Source organism: Rana temporaria, chromosome 11, assembly GCF_905171775.1.
Source record: "Rana temporaria chromosome 11, aRanTem1.1, whole genome shotgun sequence".
Taxonomy (NCBI): Eukaryota; Metazoa; Chordata; class Amphibia; order Anura; family Ranidae; genus Rana; species Rana temporaria.
This window is the reverse complement of record NC_053499.1, coordinates 637,213-662,481: the sequence shown is the minus strand read 5'-3', so window position 1 is coordinate 662,481 and position 25,269 is coordinate 637,213. Positions and strand designations below refer to the sequence as shown.

The window sequence follows — 25,269 nt, the reverse complement described above, 5'->3', positions numbered from 1 at the left end:
TCATGTAGATGACCTCTTTCGCACCTGTTTGTGAACCAGTTGACCTCACTGTCCTTAGAGGAATGTCTCTTTTCCTTCACCTGTAGGAAGACTGCAGAGTCCTGACCTGTAGAATTTAGTCCTGTTATGTTACGTCCCTTACCTTGTGTTGGGTCTTTGGGACGTCCCTTGCCTTGTGTTGCATCTTTGGGACGTCCCGTACCCCCTGCTGGGTTTATGGGACGTCCCTTGCCTTGTGTTGCGTCTTTGGGACATCCCTTGACTTGTGTTGCATCTTTGGGACATCCCTTGACTTGTGTTGCGTCTTTGGGACGTCCCTTGCCTTGTGTTGCATCTTTGGGACGTCCCGTACCCCCTGCTGGGTTTTTGGGACGTCCCTTGCCTTGTGTTGCGTCTTTGGGACATCCCTTGACTTGTGTTGCATCTTTGGGACATCCCTTGACTTGTGTTGCGTCTTTGGGACGTCTCTTGACTTGTGTTGCGTCTTTGGGACGTCTCTTGACTTGTGTTGCGTCTTTGGGACGTCCCTTGACTTGTGTTGCGTCTTTGGGACGTCCCTTGACTTGTGTTGCGTCTTTGGGACGTCCCTTGCCTTGTGTTGCATCATTGGGACGTCCCGTACCTCGTGTTGGGTTTTTGGGATGTCCCTTGCCTTGTGTTGCGTCTTTGGGGCATCCCTTGACTTGTGTTGCGTCTTTGGGGCGTCCCTTGACTTGTGTTGCGTCTTTGGGATGTCCCTTGACTTGTGTTGCATCTTTGGGACGTCCCTTGACTTGTGTTGCGTCTTTGGAACGTCCCTTGACTTGTGTTGCGTCTTTGGGACGTCCCTTGCCTTGTGTTGCGTCTTTGGGACGTCCCTTGCCTTGTGTTGCGTCTTTGGGACGTCCCTTGCCTTGTGTTGCGTCTTTAGGGCGTCCCTTGACTTGTGTTGCGTCTTTGGGACGTCCCTTGACTTGTGTTGCGTCTTTGGGACGTCCCTTGACTTGTGTTGCGTCTTTGGGACGTCCCTTGACTTGTGTTGCGTCTTTGGGACGTCCCTTGACTTGTGTTGCGTCTTTGGGATGTCCCTTGCCTTGTGTTGCCTCTTTGGGACGTCGGTTGCCTCGTGTTGGTTTGTGGGACATCCCTTACCTTGTGTTGCGTCTTTGGGACGTCCCTTGCCTTGTGTTGCGTCTTTGGGACGTCCTTTGACTTGTGTTGCGTCTTTGGGACGTCCCTTGACTTGTGTTGCCTCTTTGGGACGTTGCTTGCCTCGTGTTGGTTTGTGGGACATCCCTTACCTCGTGTTGGGTCTTTAGGACGTCCCTTGACTTGTGTTGCGTCTTTGGGACGTCCCTTGCCTTACGTTGCGTCTTTGGGACGTCCCTTGCCTTGTGTTGCGTCTTTGGGACGTCCCTTGCCTTGTGTTGCCTCTTTGGGATGTCGCTTGCCTCGTGTTGGTTTGTGGGACATCCCTTACCTCATGTTGCGTCTAAATATTTTAAATATTGGGGGGGTTCAGGGTTTACAGGATAGGAGATGGAAGAGTGGGAACTTCCCCTTTTGGGTGACGTTTCTCTTTAAACTCGAAATGCACAATTTGAATTTTTTACATTTTTTTATCTTTTTTCTGTGACGAAAATTAACAACAGAACACAAAAAAAAAAGAAAAACACTTAGAGCTCATCGCATCCTTAGGGCAAATTTTTTTATTTCATCTTCCCGATTGTGTTCATGTACAATTTTGCCAAAATGTCCAAAGTTTCGCCAAAAGTTTATTAACACAAAAGCTGCCAATTTCCTGACCTGCAGGAATGTCCGTGGATCGGATGTTCAGGAGAACCAGGAGGTGGGGGAGTGGCCAATTCTGGTGACGTGGTCACCTACCAGGAACATCTCAACAGGTTGGGACCGCTCCACCCTACCATAGAGGCTGGTGGAGGATCCTCATGGGTTTGGCCCGAGGTCCATATGGGAAGTGGAATCTGCAGAAGTCCTCAGGGATTGGTACCAGCATTCCAGGGGGGTGTGGCTGTTGGGCAGAGACGTTTAGATGTGTTGCTGTTCGGCAGGAGCGAAAACCAACCTGGCCTGGCTACAAAACCCGGATTACGGAGCTTGCCCTGGATTTCCAAATCTGAAGGACTTCTCTATGAAGACTCTTCTCTCTTTGTTGATCATTTTTGGACTCATGAAAGTTTCCTAAAAAGGTTTCTGAAAATGCAACAAGGTCAATTCTGTCTTAATAAGTATGAAATGATCGGTGACCAAGTGATTGGAATTCCTCTGATGTGACGCACACGGGAACAGCAGCTCGGGCAGCATTGCGCCTCTGAGAATCATTCGATAGCGTCATATCGGCCGCGCCGACCGCTTCCTACGGTGAAAACAAAGGCAGACAAGTGTCATTCCTTTGGTTTTGCCTTATTTACCTAGGACTCCTTTTTTCCCTCGTGGCACCGCGTCACAAAAGCGTGGGTGCGAAGCTTTGGCAGCGTTTCCATAGCGTAGCTGCGCCAAACATGAGTGATTCAGTGTTGCTCAGCGCGGCAGCCGATGGACGGCGCCCAATCTAAACTCTTCCCCTGGCTAAGACTTTCCTGCCGTAGTGAATGCGGAATTTGTTGGAGGCGCGGAAGGGCTGCGTTTTGTTTGCACGCTTCTCCGGTGACTGTGTGTGTTGGGGGGGGGGGGTTGAAAAGTATTTGGGGTCCGCGAAATAAACTGCGCTTTTACGGCGATTGTGTCTTCCAGTCACCCGGCCGGCTGAATGTAAGAGAAGATCGGCGAGGAAATTCGATCCAAACAAGAAACTCCATTAAAACGATATTAGGGGACATCATATTATAATTGTAACAATGTATCCAATGACATCACAGAGAATGTGTACACTTCAAATAAAGCTCTTACAAAAAAAGTGTGTCGGCAAGAATCCCCCCCCAAAAAAAAATCACTAAGCTGCATGCTTACCCCCTCAGTATAAATTACCCCTCCTTCCAGTACCAATCTACCCCCCCTGCTGAAATCCTAATTTCCCATCTGCTCCTAACACAAATCCACACCCCTGAAAAATCCCACCCCTCAAGTTTCCCTCTGAGCACAAATCCCCCCCCCCCCATCATAAAATCTCCCCCAATCCCCCATCCAAGCACAAATCTCCCCCAAATTTCCCCTCTGAGCACAGATCCCCCCTATCATAAATTCTCCCCCATCCTAGCACAACCCCCCCCCCCAACTCAAATCCTCTAATTTCCCATATGCCCCTATCACAAATTCACACCCCTGAAAAAATCCCACCCTTATACAAATCCCCCACCCCTCAAATTTCCCCCATCCTAGCACAAATCTCCCCCCCCCCATCATAAATTCTCCCCCAATCCCCTATGCAAGCACAACCCCCACCCTAGGACATATCTCCCCAAATTTCCCCTTTTAGTACAAATCCTCTACCTCTCAAAAATTTCCCTCTGACCACAAATCCCCCCCCCATCATAAATTCTCCCCCAATCCCCCATCCTAGGACATATCTCCCCAAATTTCCCCTCTGAGCACAAATCCCCCCTATCATAAATTCTCCCCCATCCTAGCACAACCCCCCTCCCAACTCAAATCCTCTAATTTCCCATATGCCCCTATCACAAATTCACACCCCTGAAACCCCCCCCCCCTTATACAAATCCCCCACCCCTCAAATTTCCCCCATCCTAGCACAAATCTCCCCCCATCCCCCATCCTAGCAAAAATCTCCCCCCATCATAAATTCTCCCCCAATCCCCCATCCTAGGACATATCTCCCCAAATTTCCCCTTTTAGTACAAATCCTCTACCCCTCAAAAATTTCCCTCTGAGCACAAATCTCCCCCCCCCATCATAAATTCTCCCTAATCCCCCATCCTAGCACAACCCCCCCCCCCCCCCAACTCAAATCCTCTAATTTTCCATATGCTCCTAGCACAAATCCACACCCCCGAAAAAAATCCCCCCTCCTAGTATAACCCCCCCATCATAAATTCTCCCCTATACCCCCATCCTAGCACACATCTCCCCCAAATTTCCCCTCCTAGCACAAATCCCCCCCCCCCACCACCATATTATCTTTTCTAGCACATCCCCCCCCCCCAAAATCTCTTCCCTCAAATCGCAACTCCTAGAACACCTCCCCAAATATCTCCTTCTGGCTCATCTCTCTGTTATCTCAGGAACCACGCTGGAACGCAGCAGTCCCTCGAGCAGAAGTGACCTCACTACGGGAGAATGTCAGGGCGTGGCTACGCGTTTCAGAGCATGGCCACTCCTTTGTCAAGCATGGGGAGGGGGGAACCTACCCATTGGAGTGCACCATTCATTCATATTCTATTACAAACATTGTAGCTGCTGACTTTCACAAATCAGGTACCTGCCGGTGCTGGGGGTCCAGCAGGTCCACTTTGGGTTCCCAGCACCGCCATCTTGGATATGGGAGCCAGCTGAGACTTCCCGAGATTGCACGGCGCTCTGTGACTGGTCCTGGAGCCTCCCGGGGGGGGGGGTTGTGGGAATTGTCCTAAGAAGCTACAAGAGAGGAGGGGCCTCTGGCTGCGAGAGGGGAGGAGCCTCCAGAGGGAGGATTTAGGGGTGGGTCTGTCGGAATTCCGCACGTCACCCCATCTGTAGAACAGTCTGTATCCGCCGCCGAGTCGCTCTCCGCCGTTTCTCTCTCTCTCCTCTCGCCTGGAATTTAAATAATTCTTTGTAAATGCCCCGGGTTAATTTAAATCTCAGAAAACACATTAAGGAGTGAACTGCCATGTGCTGTAATTCAGATTTTAATTTGCCGAGCAGAGCGCGTGTTGATGTAAATAGGAGGAATTAATGAGCGTTTGTTAGGGGGGCTTCCTCGAGTGCGCTGATAATTAGCTCCCTTTGTTATTACGGCGGCAGATAGCGGCATTGTCTGGGAGGTGTAAAACATCCGCCTTGTCTTAAGTGCTAATGTGGCCCATTTATCTTCCTCTAATCATTGTTTATGTGAAATGTTTTTTTTTTTCTTTCCTCCTCTCCGCAGGACGAGGGCGCCCAACCGCTCAACTTATCGGCGCGACCGAAGACGGCCGAGCCCGTGAAGTCGCCCACGTCTCCCACGCAGAACTTCTTCCAGCCCAGCAAGACCAGCCCAGTGAGCCTCTCCACCAGGAGCGGGATTCCCAGCCCGATCAGCGGAGTTCTGGGCCGGGGCTCCTCCTTAGGTGAGCGGGACAGGTGCTCTTTACCGGGGGGTCCAGATCCCCCCACAGGGCGGAGGAAGGGAAGCTGCACAGAAATTTACAGCCTTCAGCTCCTTTTACTTTCATAGGAGAGCTGAGGGACGTGAGTGTCAGAGAGGTGCTCACCGAGGCCGAGATGCAGAGAAAGGGCCGAGGACACCTCAGCTGAACTCAGAAAAACATGGAAAGGCTCGGGAACGGAGCCATAGACGAGGCAAGGAGGGGGCTGTAGACAAGGCAAGGAGAGGGCCGTAGACGAGGCAAAGAGAGGGCCATAGACAAGGCAAGGGAAGTGCCGTAGAGAAAGGTCGTAGAAGAGGCAAAAAAAAAAAGAGGCAAGGAGAAGGCCCTAGACGAGGCAAGGAGAGGGCCGTAGACGAGGCAAGGAGAGGGCCCTAGACGAGGCAAGGAGAGGGCCGTAGACGAGGCAAGGAGAGGGCCGTAGACGAGGCAAGGAGAGGGCCGTAGACGAGGCAAGGAGAGGGCCGTAGACGAGGCAAGGAGAGGGCCGTAGACGAGGCAAGGAGAGGGCCGTAGACGAGGCAAGGAGAGGGCCGTAGACGAGGCAAGGAGAGGGCCGTAGACGAGGGGCAAGGAGAGGGCCGTAGACGAGGGGCAAGGAGAGGGCCGTAGACGAGGCAAGGAGAGGGCCGTAGACGAGGCAAGGAGAGGGCCGTAGACGAGGCAAGGAGAGGGCCGTAGACGAGGCAAGGAGAGGGCCGTAGACGAGGCAAGGAGAGGGCCCTAGACGAGGCAAGGAGAAGGCCCTAGACAAGGCAGAGAGAGGGTTGTAGACGAGGCAAGGAGAGGGCCATAGACAAGGCAAGGAGAAGGCCCTAGACAAGGCAGAGAGATGGTCATGGACAAGGCAGAGAGAAGGTCATGGACAAGGCAGAGAGAAGGTCATGGACAAGTCAAGGAGAAGGTCATGGAAGAGGCAAATAGAGGGCCATTGGCAAAACATAGAGAGGGCCGTAGACAATGCTGAGAAAGGTCGTAGACAAGGGAGATGATCATAGTCGAGGAAAGGAGAAGGCCCTAAACGAGGCAGAGAGAGGGTTGTAGACAAGGCAGAGAAAGGGCCATAGGCAAGGAAAGGAGAGGGTTATAGAGGATGCATGGAGTGGGTCGTAGTCAAGGCAGACAAATGGTTGTAGAAGAGGCATAGAGAGAGCCGTAAGTGAGGCAGAGAGGGCCGTAGACAAGGCAAGGAGAAGGCCAAAGATGAGGCAGGGAAGAGGGCTGTGGATGAGGCAGAGAAAAAAATAGCAATAGGTGAGGCAAGAAGAAGGCCCGTAGACAAGTGAGGGAAGGGGCCGTAAACAAGTGAGGGAAGGGGCCGTAAACAAGTGAGGGAAGGGGCCGTAGACAAGACAGAGGGGGTTGTAGACAAGTGAGGGAAGGGGCCATAGACAAGTGAGGGAAGGGGCCGTAGACAAGACAGAGGGGGTTGTAGACAAGTGAGGGAAGGGGCCGTAGACAAGTGAGGGAAGGGGCCGTAGACAAGTGAGGGAAGGGGCCGTAGACAAGTGAGGGAAGGGGCCGTAGACAAGTGAGGGAAGGGGCCGTAGACAAGTGAGGGAAGGGGCCGTAGACAAGTGAGGGAAGGGGCCGTAGACAAGTGAGGGAAGGGGCCGTAGACAAGTGAGGGAAGGGGCCGTAAACAAGTGAGGGAAGGGGCCGTAAACAAGTGAGGGAAGGGGCCGTAAACAAGTGAGGGAAGGGGCCGTAAACAAGTGAGGGAAGGGGCCGTAAACACGTGAAGGAAGGGGCCGTAAACACGTGAGGGAAGGGGCCATAAACAAGTGAGGGAAGGGGCCGTAGACAAGACAGAGGGGGCCGTAGACAAGCACAGTTACCCGTTTATACAATAAAGGGCAGATTGTTAGTCGGCCTCTGATAAACACAACTCATTCTATTTTTATCCTTTCCCCATCCAAAAATGATTCCTTCGGTATGAGCCGATTCACTTTCCCGGCCCGAGCAGCAAAACAGAGCGCCCTTCATAGGGGTGAGGAATCTGACACACTGGAGTCTGAGACACACAAGGGGTGGGGGTGGGGCCAGTATTGCAGCCTATAGAGGGGCCCTATACAGAGCCGCTCGCTGATGAAATTGTCAAAATTCCTTTTAATTTACATTTTTGGGATATTTTCAAAGGCTACTTACTATTTAAGATGTAATAGTTACATAGTTAGTTAGTCGGGTTGAAAACAATTCCATCCAGTTCATATAATATATACAGTCGTGCTGAAAAAGTTTTCACACCCCTCTGAAAAATGGCCAAGAAAAATCATAAATTCTGGCAGGGTATGTAAACTTATGAGCACAACGGTATACATCTAGAATAAAGGAATTTATTTGCATTATTCCCTTATACGGGGGGGGGAGGTGTCTCAAACTGGCGGCCCTCCAGCTGTTGCGAAACTACAGCTTCCTGTCCTATATAGTGTATAACATGACTTTTGCGCTTGCTGATGCCGTTTTGTTGGTCCCGGCAGATATCCTGTCCAGTCTGAACTCTCCGTCGCTGTTTGGGGACCAGGATACGGTCATGAAGGCCATACAAGAGGCACGGAAGATGAGGGAGCAGATCCAGCGGGAGCAGCACCAACCCCACGCCATGGACGGGAAGATCTCGCTCAACAATCTGGGTCTCAACAACTGCCGGAGTGACAAGGTAATCTTGCCGAGGGTCTATGAGGAAGGGTTGTGGCCAATGAAGTCCGTCTAGTTGGCTGCATAGAACCTTCTGGAAACGTTCTTCACCCGTCTGGTCTTTGCTTTTGATTTGCCGTTTAAACCCTTTGGCACCCACCAAATGCTGAAATATCAGTTGGGGGTGGAGTGACCATTTAAATATATAACAACTCCCTGTACTGGGAATGACTGCAAGCTCTGGAGCGTCACGTTATTATTATTTGGCAACAACCGTGCTTGGCCTTCTTCTTGGCCTGACTTGAATCCCATCGACGTCTCGTTATGATCTGCTTCTGACAGAATCTCCATTTTGAACCCGTTGTGTGAACCGAACGCCCCTGGCCTGTCCCCCATCTTAACCTCACCTGGTGCTCCTATTGATTGAACAAAGAGCGGGACCTTGAACGAGGAGGAGTGGAGGAGGTGCCGGCGTGGTACAGAATCGTTCCCATTCTTGCGCCAAGCAGGGAGGATGAATCGGAAGTGGTGATGTGCGAATCAGAACGCCGATATTCCGTCTTCCTTCCAGACACACGGACACCTCCGATGGGAGGGATGAAGGCCGTCTCTGGTATACGACTCATCATTGAGTAGAATGGAGACAATGTCCGTTGAGTTTGGTCAGCTTGGAGCGTGACCTCTTCCCATCTTGTGGTCTTGTCTGACTGGCTCCTCTCACAACCTACCTAACCCTAAGGTGTGGTGGAGCCGCATGATGCACCATCCACAGGCAGCCTCAGGGGCGGACTGACCATTGAGTCACTCGGGCACTGCCCGGGGGCCCCATCAGGGTTGCCAGGCTCAGCAAAACCAGGGACAGTATGTAAAAATCTGTGTTTTTTTTTAGATCTGTCCCTGATATGCCCGAAACCGACATGATTTTGATGTGAAAATCCCGAGATTTTAGCTGCCCCGCCTCTGCACTGCCTCCTGGCGTGGTGGCCATCTGGAAGCCCGGGGCCCCCATAATCTTCTATTGCCCAGGGGGCCCCATGAGTTGTCAGTCCGCCCCTGGGCAGCCTGTAGGTTAGATTAGAAATTGCAGGTAGGGCACAAAAATGTTATAGAGCTGGTGGATGGCGAACAACGATGGCGGGCCCTGGCAGTAGATGCGGGGCACGTAGGGGGGCAGGGCTAGCAGTAATTGCCCACATTTAAAGCGAAAGTAAACCCATCTATAAAACTATGTCATTTACGGCATGTGCTGGAAATGTAACACTCCCATTGGTTGTACAGTGAAACCTCGGATTGCGAGTAACGCGGTTAACAAACGTTTCGCATTACGAGCGCTGCGTTTCCTAAAATCCTAACTCGGTTTTTGCGAGTGTTGTCTCACAAAATTAGCAGGATTCAGGCCAAAGCGTGTGCAGTACCACGTTTGGCCTGAGGCGGGGGGGGGGGGGGGGCGTTCGGAAAGGCCCGAGGACAGTTCGGCTGCCCTTGGCAAACCTCGGAGCGGAGTCTTTCCGAGGTTTGCCGAGGTCAGCCAAACTGTGCTCGGGCCTTTTTCCGCCCCTTTCCGAGGCTCTCCGGCGCCCCCCGCCTCTGGCCACATGCGGTATTGCATGCCAATAAAGTGATTGGGGGTAGACTCAGGTACCTTTTGCGGCGGCGTATCTCCAGATACGCCGCCGAAATTTGAATTCCGCGCCCGCGTAACGTTACGCCGATTCACAAAGGCGGTTACGCTGAAAAAATAGGCTTCCTCCACCGACGTAACTTGATTGTGGCGGCGTAGAATTGTGTGCAATATAACTTTGGCCGCTAGGGGGCGCTTCCGTTGTTGTCGGCGTATAATATGCTAATTTCTTAGATACGCCGATTCACAAACGTACGTGCGCCCGGCGTTCGTTTTTTACGTCGTTTGCGTTAAGGCTTTTTCGGCGTAAGGCTGCTCCTGCTATTAGGAGGCGCAGCCAATGTTGAGTATGGACGTCGTTTCCACGTCGCGATTTGAAAATTTTACGTCGTTGAAATTTTAGGGACGTCACATGCGCAGTGCGTTCGGCGCGGGAACGCGCCTAATTTAAATGATCCACGCCCCCTACCGGATCATTTGAATTACGCGCGCTTACGCCGGCCCCTTTTACGCTACGCCGCCGCAACTTATGGAGCAAGTGCTTTGTGAATACAGCGCTTGCTCCTGTAATTTACGGCGGCGTAACGTAAATACGATACGCTGCGCCGCTGTATCATTGCGCGCCTTTACCTGAATCTACCCCAATGTGGAACTAATTATTTTCATTTTCCATTGACTTCTATGGGGAAACTCGCTTTGATATACAAGTGCTTTGGATTACGAGCGTTCTCCTATTCTCCTTTTTTTTTTCCAAAATGGTGAAATTTCCCCAAAGATTTATTTTTTAAACCGAAATTTCGAGGAAATGAGAATTCTCAGTTTTACGAACGAAGACTTCCAGGTGAACATTTGTATTGGTGATGTTGCGATTTTTTTAATTTTTTTTTGCAAATGTGCAGCTAAATTCACCGACCATCTCAGATCCGCGTGACGCCATAGGACTTTCTGGCGTTGGGGGGATGGCGGTATTAAATGGACGCGTCTAACAATAAGCGCTGGGGGCGTGGGGGGTGGGGGAAGGATTCAGAAGCAGCTTTTACATCTGGTAGCTGCCAGTGGCCCCCGTACAGGAAGATAAGTGTGTGAATTGTCAGAGGGCCCGGCGTTCTTCAGAAACAAGGCGAGATCATGTGAGAAAGTAGATTAAGGAGATGATTATCTGTTACCATCTGTAATTCTAGAGGAGCCGGGCGCTCGGTTTATTTTTGATTTATAGGGAAGCAGATTGCGGCGTGCGCTTTCAGCATTGTGGTTTAGGGCCTCGCTGATCGCAATGATCTGTCTGTAGTTAGAAAACAGGCCCCGCCCAGTGCGACACAAATAACTTGATGCCATTTCTAGATACCATTAAAAAAAAAAAAAATTAGAGAAGAGAAAAAAACAACAAAAAAAAAACAACATTGTGCCTTTTTAATGAACATTGAATTGTATTGACTTTGCGGTGAGTTGGGTTCACGGCGTGCACATTATTGGTGGTGGTCTTCCGATATCTGGGGGTGGGCAACCATGGCCTCAGTCCTCCCGGACCGCCAGTCTCCTAACCTCCCACAACTCAGTCTGATTAGTGACCGATCGTCAGACTCGGGTGTTCTTTCACAATCCCAGGCCCGCTTCTAGCGCCCCCTGTAGGTTGGTTAACAATAAGCTGTGCCGCTCAGCCCCCCTTCTGACGCCTTCCTCCGATTTTTTATTTTTTTGCTGTATTTCAGATGCTGTTTGATGCCGTCACAGGAAGGATGTGCGTTAGAAGTTTACACGCAGTGAGTCCCTCCCATATCTTGTAAAACGTATTTTTTTTTGTGTGTGTTGGCACAGCTTCCGCCTGAGCTGCCAATTCTGGGCCAACCCCCCCCCCTCCCCCATCCTCGTCCCCTGCTGTGATTCTCTGTGTGTACGCAAGTCGCTTTGCCTTGTGCTTCCTCAGCTGGGGACCAAAAGACGCCGTTATCTGGCTGCCGGCTTGCATGTTTTATGGGTGTAGAAGTCACATGACTGCAGGGGGTGGGGCTGTCCCCGCGGCGGAGCACTGAAGATGTATATCCAACATGGCGGCACCCAAAGTGAACTCAGCGATAACAGCGGAAACATTCCGTCTGTGCAATTCGTCAACTGCTGCCGGTCTAAGGGTCTCTGAGATATTACCCCTCCCTCCCCCAATGAGTGTGTAGAGACCCATTCCTGCCCCCAGATATGGACCGGTGGGGTAGGATTTCGTCATATTTACGTTTTTATCTTGAATACGGACCAAGTCTGCATTTTTCTGCTCAGAATGAGTTTCAAAATTTAAAATATGACCCCCAATAATAACAGAGCCCCAATATTATGAATAGAGCCCCAATATTAAGAATAGAGCCCCAATATTATGAATAGAGCCCCAATATTAAGAATAGAGCCCCAATATTATGAATAGAGCCCTAATATTAAGAATAGAGCCCCAATATTAGGAAGGGAGCCCCAATATTAAGAATTAATCCTTTATATTTAGAAATTAGCCCAATATTAAAAAATGAGCCCCGATATTCATAAGGAAGACCCAGTATTAAGAAGAAGCCCCAATATTATGAATGGAGCTTTGATATTAAGAAGGGAGTTCCAATATTGAGGATCTCCGACATTAGGAAATGAGCCCCAATATTCATAAAGAAGACCAAGTATTACAAAGAAGCCTCAATATTATGAATAGAGACCCAATATTATGAATGGAGCCTTGATATTAAGATGGGAGTTCCAATATTAAGCAGCTCTGACATTAGGAAAAGGAGCCCCAATATTAAAAAAAAAATGGGCCTTCGTATTTTTAAGAGAGACCCAAAATTAAGAAAAGAAGCCCAATATTAAAATCAAGCCCTGATATTCCAAAAGGAGTCCCAATATGAAAAAAGATGTCCCGATATTATGAATGAAGCCTTGATATTAAGAAGGCAGTTCCAATATTGAGGATCTCCGACATTAGGAAATGAGCCCCAATATTAAGAAAGGAGCCCCAATATTCCAAAAGGAACCCTAACATGAAAAAAGATGTCCCGATATTAAGAATGAGTCCTAGATATTAAGAAGGGAGTGCCAATATTAAGGAGCTCTCATGTTAAGAAATTAGGCCAATATTAAGAAATGAGCCCCAATATTCATAAAGAAGCCCCAGTATTACGAAGAAGCCTCAATATTATGAACAGAGACCCAATATTATGAATGGAGCCTTGATATTAAGAAGGGAGTTCCAATATTAAGCATCTCCGACATTAGGAAAAGGAGCCCCAATATTAAAAAAAAAAAATGGGCCTTCATATTTTTAAGAGAGACACAAAATTAAGAAAGGAAGTCAATATTAAAATCAAGCCCTGATATTCTAAAAGGAACCCCAATATGAAAAAAGATGTCCCGATATTAAGAATGAGTCCTAGATATTAAGAAGGGAGCGCCAATATTAAGGAGCTCTTATGTTAAGAATTTAGGCCAATATTAAGAAATGAGCCCCAATATTCATAAAGAAGACCAAGTATTAAGAAGAAGCCTCAATATTATGAATAGAGACCCAATATTATGAATAGAGACCCAATATTATGAATAGAGACCCAATATTATGAATAGAGACCCAATATTATGAATGGAGCCTTGATATTAAGAAAGAAGTTCCAATATTAAAAAAAATAAGTATTGATATTTATAAAGAAGACCTAACATTAAGAAAGGAGGCCCAATATTCATAAAGAAGACCCGGTATTAGGAAGGAGCTCCAAAATTAAGAAAGGGGTTCCAATATTAAGAATTAATCCTTTATATTAAAAAGCTCAATTAGGAAATTAGCCTTTTAAAAAATGAACCCCGATATTCATAAAGGAGATTCAGTATTAAGAAGAAGCTTCAATATTATTTACTAGAGACCCAATATGAGGAAAGGAGCCCCAATATTACAAATTGAGCCTGGATATCAAGAAGGGAGTTCCAATATTAAGGATTTCCGACATTAGGAAAAGGAGCCACAATATAAAAAAGAACTGGGCCTTCATATTTTTAAGAGAGACTCAAAATTAAGAAAGGACGCCCAATATTAAAATCAAGCCCTGGTATTCCAAAAGGAGTCCCAATATGAAAAAAGGAGTCCCGATATTAAGAATCAATCCTAGATATTAAGAAGGGAGTGACAATTTTAAGGAGCTCTCATGATAAGAAATTAGGCCAATATTAAGAAATGAGCCCCAATATTCATAAAGAAGACCAAGTATTAAGAAGAAGCCTCAATATTATGAATAGAGCCTTGATATTAAGATGGGAGCCCCAATATTAAGCAGCTCTGACATTAAGAAAGGAGCCCCAATATTAAAAAATAACTATTGATATTTATAAAGGAGACCTACCATTAAGAAAGGAGGCCCAATATTCATAAATAAGACCCAGTATTAGGAAGAAGCCTCAATATTATTAATAGAGACCCAATATTAGGAAAGGAGACCCAAAATTATAAATGAAACTTTGATATTAAAGATCTCTCCTATTAAGAAATGAGCCCAGGAAAGAAGGCCCAGTATTAGGGAGTCCCCATATAATGAATAGAGACCCAATAATAAGAAGCCTTGATATTAGGAATGAATGATATTTAGAAGAGAGTTCCAATATTAAGGAGCTCCGATATTAGGAAAGGAGCCCCAATATAAAAAAACACACAAGCCTTGATATTCATAAAGGAGACCCAATAATAAGAAAACTGCTTCAATTCTGAAAAAGAAGCCACAATATTAGGAAAGAAGCCCCATTATATAAAGGATCTCCAATATTAAAGAAGCAGCCGCCCCCCCCCCCCCCCCCCATCTTCAGAAATTAGCCCTGATATTCGGAGAGGAGCTCCGATTTAAAAAAAAAAAAAAAAAAAGATCTCCTGTATTAAAAAATGAGTCTCTTAATTAGGAAAGGATCTGATAACTTTCCTTGAAGAAAGGCCCCCCCCCCCCTGACGCTCTCCGCCTCGCAGAACTCGAAGGTGAACCACTTGTGAGAAAATGAAAAGGCGCGCGGTGTTCCCCTCCTCCACCAAAACCTCACAGAAGTGGTCGGAGGTGACGGCGGTGACACAACGGATGAAACCTCTGGAGGGCGCGTCACTCGTTTTCTGGTTGCGGTGATTTTCCATTCGCTGGAAAAGTTTTCTTGGTTCTTCCTGCTGATGACCACATCTGATTATAGAGATGAAGCGACTTCCTCTCTGATGATTTGTACTGTATGTGTGTGAAGGGAAACCGCGCCGCACAGGAAGCCGGCGCAACAAACCTGCGCAAATGTTCCACGAATCGCACCGACGTCCGCACCGCTCTATTCCAGAGAATCAGCAACTCTCATCTCACTGTACAATGTATCAGATAAGGGATGAGATCTAGTCATCTGTATACATCTATATACAGGATCATTCCTCTATATACAGGATCATTCCTCTGTATACAGGATCATTCCTCTGTATACAGGATCATTCCTCTGTATACAGGATCATTCCTCTATATACAGGATCATTCCTCTGTATACAGGATCATTCCTCTATATACAGGATCATTCTTCTGTATACAGGATCATTCCTCTGTATACAGGATCATTCCTCTATATACAGGATCATTCTTCTGTATACAGGATCATTCCTCTATATACAGGATCATTCCTCTGTATACAGGATCATTCCTCTGTATACAGGATCATTCCTCTGTATACAGGATCATTCCTCTGTATACAGGATCATTCCTCTGTATACAGGATCATTCCTCTATATACAGGATCATTCTTCTGTATACAGGATCATTTCTCTATATACAGGATCATTCCTCTATATACAGGATCATTCCTCTATATACAGGATCATTCCTCTATATACAGGATCATTCCTCTATATACAGGATCATTCATCTATATACAGGATCATTCCTCTATATACAGGATCATTCCTCTATATACAGGATCATTCCTCTATACACAGGATCTTTCCTCTATATACAGGATCATTCATCTATATACAGGATCATTCATCTATATACAGGATCATTCATCTATATACAGGATCATTCATCTATATACAGGATCATTCCTCTATACACAGGATCTTTCCTCTATATACAGGATCATTCATCTATATACAGGATCATTCATCTATATACAGGATCATTCATCTATATACAGGATCATTCCTCTATATAAGGGATCATTCCTCTATATACAGGATCATTCCTCTATATAAGGGATCATTCCTCTATATACAGGATCATTCCTCTATATAAGGGATCATTCTTCTATATACAGGATCATTCCTCTATATACAGGATCATTCCTCTATATACAGGATCATTCCTCTATATACAGGATCATTCCTCTATATACAGGATCATTTCTCTATATACAGGATCATTCCTCTATATACGGGATCATTCCTTTATATACGGGATCATTCCTCTATATACAGGATCATTCATCTATATACAGGATCATTCATCTATATACAGGATCATTCATCTATATACAGGATCATTCATCTATATACAGGATCATTCCTCTATATACGGGATCATTCCTCTATATAAGGGATCATTCCTCTATATACAGGATCATTCCTCTATATAAGGGATCATTCCTCTATATACAGGATCATTCCTCTATATAAGGGATCATTCTTCTATATACAGGATCATTCCTCTATATACAGGATCATTCTCTATATACAGGATCATTCCTCTATATAAATCTATATACAGGATCATTCATCTATATACAGAATCATTCCTCTATATACAGGATCATTCCTCTGTATACAGGATCATTCCTCTATATACAGGATCATTCCTCTGTATACAGGATCATTCCTCTATATACAGAATCATTCCTCTGTATACAGGATCATTCCTCTGTATACAGGATCATTCCTCTATATACAGAATCATTCCTCTATATACAGGATCATTCCTCTATATACAGGATCATTCCTCTATATACAGGATCATTCCTCTGTATACAGGATCATTCCTCTATATGCAGGATCATTCCTCTGTATACAGGATCATTCCTCTGTATACAGGATCATTCCTCTATATACGGGATCATTCCTCTGTATACAGGATCATTCCTCTATATACAGGATCATTCCTCTATACACAGGATCATTCCTCTATACACAGGATCTTTCCTCTATATACAGGATCATTCATCTATATACAGGATCATTCATCTATATACAGGATCATTCATCTATATACAGGATCATTCATCTATATACAGGATCATTCCTCTATATACAGGATCATTCCCCTATATACGGGATCATTCATCTATATACAGGATCATTCCTCTATATACGGGATCATTCCTCTATATACAGGATCATTCCTCCTATATACAGGATCATTCCTCTATATACAGGATCATTCCTCTATATACGGGATCATTCCTCTATATACGGGATCATTCCTCTATATACAGGATCATTCCTCCTATATACAGGATCATTCCTCTATATACAGGATCATTCCTCTATATACGGGATCATTCCTCTATATACAGGATCATTCCTCTATATACAGGATCATTCCTGAGTGAGTGAGAAACTTATATAGCGCAACACATGCAAGCTGAATCGCCTCTGGGCGCTTGGTATCCATTCCCTGGGCCCTCAGAAGAGATGGGTCTTGGTCTTTCTCCTGAAGGTCAGGTGATTCTCCTCCAATCGGATGCTGGTTGGTAGAGCGTTCCATAGTCGGGGTCCTTGGACCGCAAATCTGCGATCTCCTTTGGACTTGTATCTGGCTTTGGGTATCTGGAGTAGATTTTGGTTGGTGGATCGCAGAATGCGATTGGTGTTGTGAGCCCCCCCCCCATTCTGCGGTTCCTGTACACATTGTAGCGATTTTTGTCCGGAGTGTGACGCAACGTCTATTTATTTTGTATCCAGTGTAAGTCTGCAGACTCAGCAGGGAAAGGCGGGGGGGGGGGGGGCGATGTTTGACACTAAAAATAAAATAGTGAATACAACACCCTCATGCCCCCCCCCTGAAAGTGACCTATATATATATATATCGCACGTTCTATATGTTGCACCCGCTGTATTATATTGTGTCCTCAGTGTGACTTCGCTCCTTTCTGTGACAACTGGCAGCTGCTTCTCCGATCCCGATCCTCCGTCCCTGGAATGTGCTCCATACTTGTGTGGATACTGCAGCCGGTGCTGCCCTCTGCTGGGCACCATTCATCCAACGCCCAGCTAGGACCCGGCGGGGGATCCCGAGGAGATCCATCACCAGAGTAATGATCACATCCCGCCGCTGCATTGTTAATTACTTAATAGCGTGAGAAGAATCATCTCCCCCTTGTTGACAATTTTTGCAACACATTGATTACAGAGTATTACAAAGAAGAAACCGTTCATTTTATGTTACAATTGGTTAAAATCAGTTTCCCTGCAAGGGGCAATTTTATTACCAATTTAGCGTGTCGGAATTAGGGTGACCACGTGTCGTGGATTGCCCACATTTTGCAGGTCTGTCCCGGGCACATTTATTCCAGGACAATACAGTGTCCCGGAATGAAACTGACACAGATACCCCCCCTGGCCAATCTGATGCCCCCAAAAAAGGCCGCCACATCATCGCTTTACTCACTGACAGTACTTGCCCTGGCCGGGAATGCCTGGAGGAGCACAATACACACTACAGCGTTTTGCATCGCGGGCAGATTTGCCGCGGACCTGCCCACGATTTGACAGCACCGAGGTGTGAATGAAAAACGTGGATCTCACATTTGAGATGCCATTCCTTTGGACGCCGCCCTCAAATCGCGATGCGGGTCTGTTGCATGATAAAATGTGCGGCAACCAAGAAATGTCTGGCAGATCTGATGGTGGTGGTGGTGACCCTTCTATTAGGGGTAGGGGAACAAGGGGAACACAGATAATTTGTATCCACAAGCAGAACCTTTCCTGGACATAGGGGGAGAAATAGGTCCTGGTGAGGGTCACTATGACTCCTTAGATCAAACCTTGGGGTGAAACCAATCCACACAAGCAGAACCTCACCTAGACTCAGGAGAAGGAATAGGTCCTGGTGAGGCAACCTTGACACCTAAATACAGCAGCTTGACCAGAAATGTCTGCTGGTGGTGGTCCCTCTCATGAGGGTAGAGGAACAAGGAAATCACAAGCAGAACCTCAACTAGACACAGGCGGAGAAAGAGGCCCTGATAAGGGTCACCAGGATCATGACTGCTTAGATCAAACCTTGTGATGAACCCCAGCTACAGGCAGAACCTCACCTAGACAAGAGAAGAATGAGATCCTTGTGAGGGCTACCTTAACACCTTATTACAGCAGCTTGACCAGAAATGTCTGCTGGTGGCCCCTCTCATGCGGGTAGAGGAACAAGGAAATCACAGATGATCCCTATCTAGATCTAGACCTAGGAGGAGGAAGAGGCCCAGGTGAGGGTCACCATGACTGCTTAGATCAAACTTAACGATCCCCATCCACAAGCAGAACCTCGCATAGACTTAGGAGAAGCATAAGGTCCTGGTGAGGGTCACCATAACTCATTGGTTGAAACCCTGCAATGAACCTCAGGCACGGGCAGAACCTCACCTAGACACAGGAGAAGAAATAGGTCCTCGCTCGTGAGGGCTACCTTGACACCTTAATACAGCCGCTTGACCAGAACTGTCTGCTGGTGGCCCTTCTCATGATGGTAGAAGAACAAGGAAATCACAGATGATCCCTATCTAGAACTAGACCCAGGAGGAGGAAGAGGCCCAGGTGAGGATCACTGACTGCTTAGATCAAACTTAACGATCCCCATCCACAAGCAGAACCTCACATAGACTTAGGAGAAGCATAAGGTCCTGGTGAGGGTCACCATAACTCATTGGTTGAAACCCTGTAATGAATCTCAGCCACAGGCAGAACCTCACCTAGACGCAGGAGAAGAAATAGGTCCTCGCTCATGAGGGCTACCTTGACACCTTAATACAGCCGCTTGACCAGAACTGTCTGCTGGTGGCCCGTCTCATGATGGTAGAAGAACAAAGAAATCACAGACGATCCCCATCTACAAGCAGAACTTAAACTAGACACAGGAGGAGAAAGAGGTCCAGGTGAGGGTCAACATGACTGCTTAGATTAAACTTAACGATGAACCGATTCCACAGGCAGAACCTCACCTAGACACAGGAGAAGAATTAGGTCCTGGTGAGAGCCCGGGGCACCATAACCCATTGAATGAACCCAGCCACAGGCAGAACCTCACCTAGACACAGGAGAAGAATGAGGTCCTGGTGAGAGCCACCATAACCCATTGGATGAACCCATCCACGGGCAGAACCTCACCTAGACACAGCAGAAGAATAAGGTCCTGGTCAGGGGCACCATAACCCATTGGATGAAACCTTGCAATGAACCCAGCCACAGGCAGAACCTCACCTAGACACAGGAGAAGAATAAGGTCCTGGTGAGAGCCACCATAACCCATTGGATGAAACCTTGCGATGAACCCAGCCACAGGCAGAACCTCACCTAGACACAGGAGCAGAATAAGGTCCTGGTGAGGGGCACCATAACTCATTGGATGAACCCAGCCACAGGCAGAACCTCACCTAGACACAGAAGAATAAGGTCCTGGTGAGAGCCACCATAACTCATTGGATGAAACCTTGCGATGAAGCCAGCCACAGGCAGAACCTCACCTAGACACAGGAACAGAATAAGGTCCTGGTGAGGGGCACCATAACCCATTGAATGAAACCTTGCGATGAACCCATCCACAAGCAGAACCTCACCTAGACACAGGAGAAGAATAAGGTCCTGGTGAGCGGGGCACCATAACTCATTGGATGAACCCAGTCACTGGCAGAACCTCACCTAGACACAGGAGAAGAATAAGGTCCTGGTGAGGGGCACCATAACTCATTGGATGAACCCAGCCACAGGCAGAACCTCACCTAGACACAGAAGAATAAGGTCCTGGTGAGAGCCACCATAACTCATTGGATGAAACCTTGCGATGAACCCAGCCACAGGCAGAACCTCACCTAGACACAGGAACAGAATAAGGTCCTGGTGAGGGGCACCATAACCCATTGAATGAAACCTTGCGATGAACCCATCCACAAGCAGAACCTCACCTAGACACAGGAGAAGAATAAGGTCCTGGTGAGCGGGGCACCATAACTCATTGGATGAACCCATCCACAAGCAGAACCTCACCTAGACACAGCAGAAGAATGAGGTCCTGGTGAGAGCCACCATAACTCATTGGATGAACCCAGCCACAAGCAGAACCTCACCTATACATAAGAGAAGAATGAGGTCCTGTTGAGGGTCACGACTCCTTAGATCAAACCTTACAGGCCCCCCGGGGGCGTTTGCATTATTTCCTTTATCAGGACCAGAAGACACGAGCCTGAAGATTGGCCACGAGTGAAAAACACGTCTCTTGATATATTGATCTAAAAAAAGGTTTATTTTATTTTTGCTCCAACAACCTAAAAAAAGAGAAAAATAAAATGAGGCCACTGTTAGAAAAAGTTCTCCAAATGAAGTACACAGAAGGATTGATGGGCCGGTCAGCGGCGCACACGGTGGTGGTGGTCTTTGGCTCTGGCCGCAATCAATGGGTTTCCTGGTATTGTAGCAGAGATTCCATCAATGGACTTTTGTACTGACTTTGTAAAACTATCAAACAAAAAAAAAAAAAATCCGCAAAGCTGTGATGGCCGGCGCACCGCTACAACGTAAAACAATGGCGGTGCAGCATTGCGCCCCATCCACAGCCTTGGTAGAGGTCGGCGCTCTTCTGAGGACGGTCTATTGATGACAATAGATGAAGAGACACACAAAGCTCCGGGAGGCCATTGAGTAAAGCGGGATCTGTTTATCTACAATCTCCTGGATGATCTGAATACTGAGAGCCTCACATGTCGCCGCGCATTGTCAGCCCCACGCTGCGTCCTCGCTGCGCCGCCATACAGAAATTAAAGAGGGAAAATGCCTTACAATACGTGTTTGTCTGCAGACAATGCGTCCTTTCTCCTCGGCCGGACTGCACAGAATGGATCACATTGACCGTCCGGTTCTCAGAACTCGCGCCTTTTGTTCGCGGGTGGAAAGTTCCAGCGGACAAAAACTTTTTTTTTAAAAAGTTCTGGCGAGTTTCCCTTTATCTGGAAGCTTCAGAGGAAACATTAAGGAAGCGCGACGCCTCCGATGCAACTTCTGACGATCGAACGCCGGCTTTGTCCGGGATGAAGCGTTTGCACAGCGGGCGCTATTTGTGTTTGTTCATAGGAAAGACGGGCGGCGGCGAAGATCTTTGATGATTTTATGAAGAAGCTAAAGTGACCCGAGGATTATCATTAGTGCAGACGCCTTTTACTACAGAATAGAAACTGGCGATCGATAAGGTGATTGTATGACATCATCTGTGACATCATCTGTGACAATTACTAATTGTTCATCAAAGACAAAAACAAGGAGTCGGTGTGCAATGAAGGAGGCTAATCCACCAGTGACATCACTAGAGACCGGTGACATCACTGAGAATGCAGCCTATCCTATCACTAGAGAGCGGTGACATCACTGAGAGTGCAGCCTATCCAATCACTAGAGAGCGGTGACATCACTGAGAATGCAGCCTATCCAATCACTAGAGAGCGGTGACATCACTGAGAATGCAGCCTATCCAATCACTAGAGAGCGGTGACATCACTGAGAATGCAGCCTATCCCTTCACTAGAGAGCGGTGACATCACTGAGAATGCAGCCTATCCAATCACTAGAGAGCGGTGACATCACTGAGAATGCAGCCTATCCAATCACTAGAGAGCGGTGACATCACTGAGAATGCAGCCTATCCCTTCACTAGAGAGCGGTGACATCACTGAGAATGCAGCCTATCCAATCACTAGAGAGCGGTGACATCACTGAGAGTGCAGCCTATCCAATCACTAGAGAGCGGTGACATCACTGAGAGTGCAGCCTATCCAATCACTAGAGAGAGGTGACATCACTGAGAATGCAGCCTATCCAATCACTAGAGAGCGGTGACATCACTGAGAATGCAGCCTATCCAATCACTAGAGAGCGGTGACATCACTGAGAATGCAGCCTATCCATTCACTAGAGAGCGGTGACATCACAGAGAATGCAGCCTATCCAATCACTAGAGAGCGGTGACATCACTGAGAGTGCAGCCTATCCAATCACTAGAGAGCGGTGACATCACTGAGAATGCAGCCTATCCAATCACTAGAGAGCGGTGACATCACTGAGAATGCAGCCTATCCAATCACTAGAGAGAGGTGACATCACTGAGAATGCAGCCTATCCAATCACTAGAGAGCGGTGACATCACTGAGAATGCAGCCTATCCAATCACTAGAGAGCGGTGACATCACTGAGAATGCAGCCTATCCAATCACTAAAGTAGTTGGAGTGATGCCCTTACAAGTGAAAGAAGCATGGTCCTCCCCGCCGTACATACCTCAGCGCAGTCCTTCCCACTGTACATTCCTTAGCGTGGTCCTCGCCGCCCACACCTCAGCGTGGTCCTAGCCGTCCACCTGTACATACCTCGGCACGGTCCTCCACACCGTACATAGCTTGGCGCGGTCCTTGCCGCCCACCCGTACATACCTCAGCGCGGTCCTCCCCACCGTACATACCTCAGCGCGGTCCTCGCCGCCCACCCGTACATACCTCAGCGCGGTCCTCCCCACCGTACATACCTCAGCGCTGTCCTCGCCACCCACCCGTACATACCTCAGCGCGGTCCTCGCCACCCACCGTACACACCTCAGCGCTGTCCTCGCCACCCACCCGTACATACCTCAGCGCTGTCCTCGCCACCCACCCGTACATACCTCAGCGCGGTCCTCACCGCCCACCCGTACATACCTCAGCGCGGTCCTCGCCGCCCACCAGTACATACCTCAGCGCGGTCCTTGCTGCCCCCATACATACCTCAGCGCGGTCCTCGCCGCCCACCTGTACATACCTCAGCGCGGTCCTCGCCGCTGTACATACCTCAGTGTGGTACTCGATGCCCACCCGTACATACCTCAGCGCGGTCCTCGCCGCCGTACATACCTCAGTGTGGTCCTCGCCGGCCACCCGTACATACCTCAGCGCGGTCCTCGCCGCCCACCCGTACATACCTCAGCGCTGTCCTCGCCACCCACCCGTACATACCTCAGCGCGGTCCTCGCCGCCCACCAGTACATACCTCAGCGCGGTCCTTGCTGCCCCCATACATACCTCAGCGCGGTCCTCGCCGCCCACCTGTACATACCTCAGCGCGGTCCTCGCCGCTGTACATACCTCAGTGTGGTACTCGATGCCCACCCGTACATACCTCAGCGCGGTCCTCGCCGCCGTACATACCTCAGTGTGGTCCTCGCCGGCCACCCGTACATACCTCAGCGCGGTCCTCGCCGCCCACCCGTACATACCTCAGCGCTGTCCTCGCCGCCCACCCGTACATACCTCAGCGATGTCCTCGCCGCCCACCCGTACATACCTCAGCGCGGTCCTCGCCGCCGTACATACCTCAGCGCTGTCCTCGCTGCCCACCTGTACATTCCTTAGCGCGGTCCTCGCCGCCCGTACATACCTCAGCGTGGTCCTCGCCGCCCACCCATACATACCTCAGCGTGGTCCTCGCCGCCCATACATACCTCAGCGCTTTCCTCGCCGCCCACCTGTACATACCTCAGCGCTGTCCTCGCCGCCCACCCGTACATACCTCAGCGTGGTCCTCGCCGCCCACCCGTACATACCTCAGCGTGGTCCTCGCCGCCCACCCGTACATACCTCAGCGCTGTCCTCGCCGCCCACCTGTACATACCTCAGCGCTGTCCTCGCCGCCCACCCATACATACCTCAGCGTGGTCCTCGCCGCCCGTACATACCTCAGCGCGGTCCTCGCCGCCCACCCGTACATACCTCAGCGGCGCTCGCCGCCCACCCATACCTCGACCCGCCGGGTTGGTTTGCACGAGCGAAGAAAGAAAAAAAGAAAAGGAAAAATGTGAAACAATAATCTGGCTCGGCCGTTTTCCAGCGGCGGGATATTTTGAGCCGAGGCAGCATGCTGAAGCAATTTGTGACATGGGCACAGCGGCGGGTAATCCCGCCGGGAGGGTGTGCCCGGCGTATTGTTTTACAGAAGATGCGTGCAATCAGTCATCTCTGGGCAGAAAATACCCGGCTTTCCTGGCAGCAAAAAAATAATGTTTAGAGCAGAACAATCAGTCTTTATTTCAGCGCGGCCGCAGTCTCCTCTGGAAATAAAGACTCACCGTGTGACTGCGAGCCGCGTGTCAGCGGAATGTGGGGGAGGGGGGCTCTCAGGTTCTCTAATTAACAGACATCACCATTGTAATCCACAAAACCACACCCCCTATATGAAGGGGAGGAGCCAGAGAGGAACTTTACAATTCTGAATAACATAAAATAATAAAAAACATGAATATTACATTTTATATAAATGACATCACACTAAACGGCCTCAGAAAAACTCGTTCCCGAGCTCCAGTGACTGCGCCTAGGCTGAGATGAGGTCATCAATCTGCTGCAGGCAGGAGGAAGCATTTCCTCAGTCTCGCCTCCCCCAGTGATCAGACTGTACATTGTAACTTTGAAGAAGGAGGAGGAGGCATTTCCTCAGTCTCGCCTCCCCCAGTGATCAGATTGCAAGCAGGAGGAAGCATTTCCTTCGTCTCCTTTTACCCAGTGGGTGCCATATATTTGTGCTATTCATATTCTATATA

General features: G+C 48.4%; 1 protein-coding gene across 1 annotated transcript in view; it reads left to right on the top strand.

The window, feature by feature from the left end:
• SOX6 (SRY-box transcription factor 6) overlaps positions 1-25,269 on the top strand; it is a 326,771-nt gene that overhangs the window by 272,602 nt on the left and 28,900 nt on the right. The window contains exons 10-11 of the mRNA XM_040328672.1: positions 5,024-5,204; positions 7,724-7,902. Of these exons, the coding sequence (XP_040184606.1) occupies positions 5,024-5,204; positions 7,724-7,902 (360 nt within the window). The remainder of the gene's footprint in view (positions 1-5,023; positions 5,205-7,723; positions 7,903-25,269) is intronic.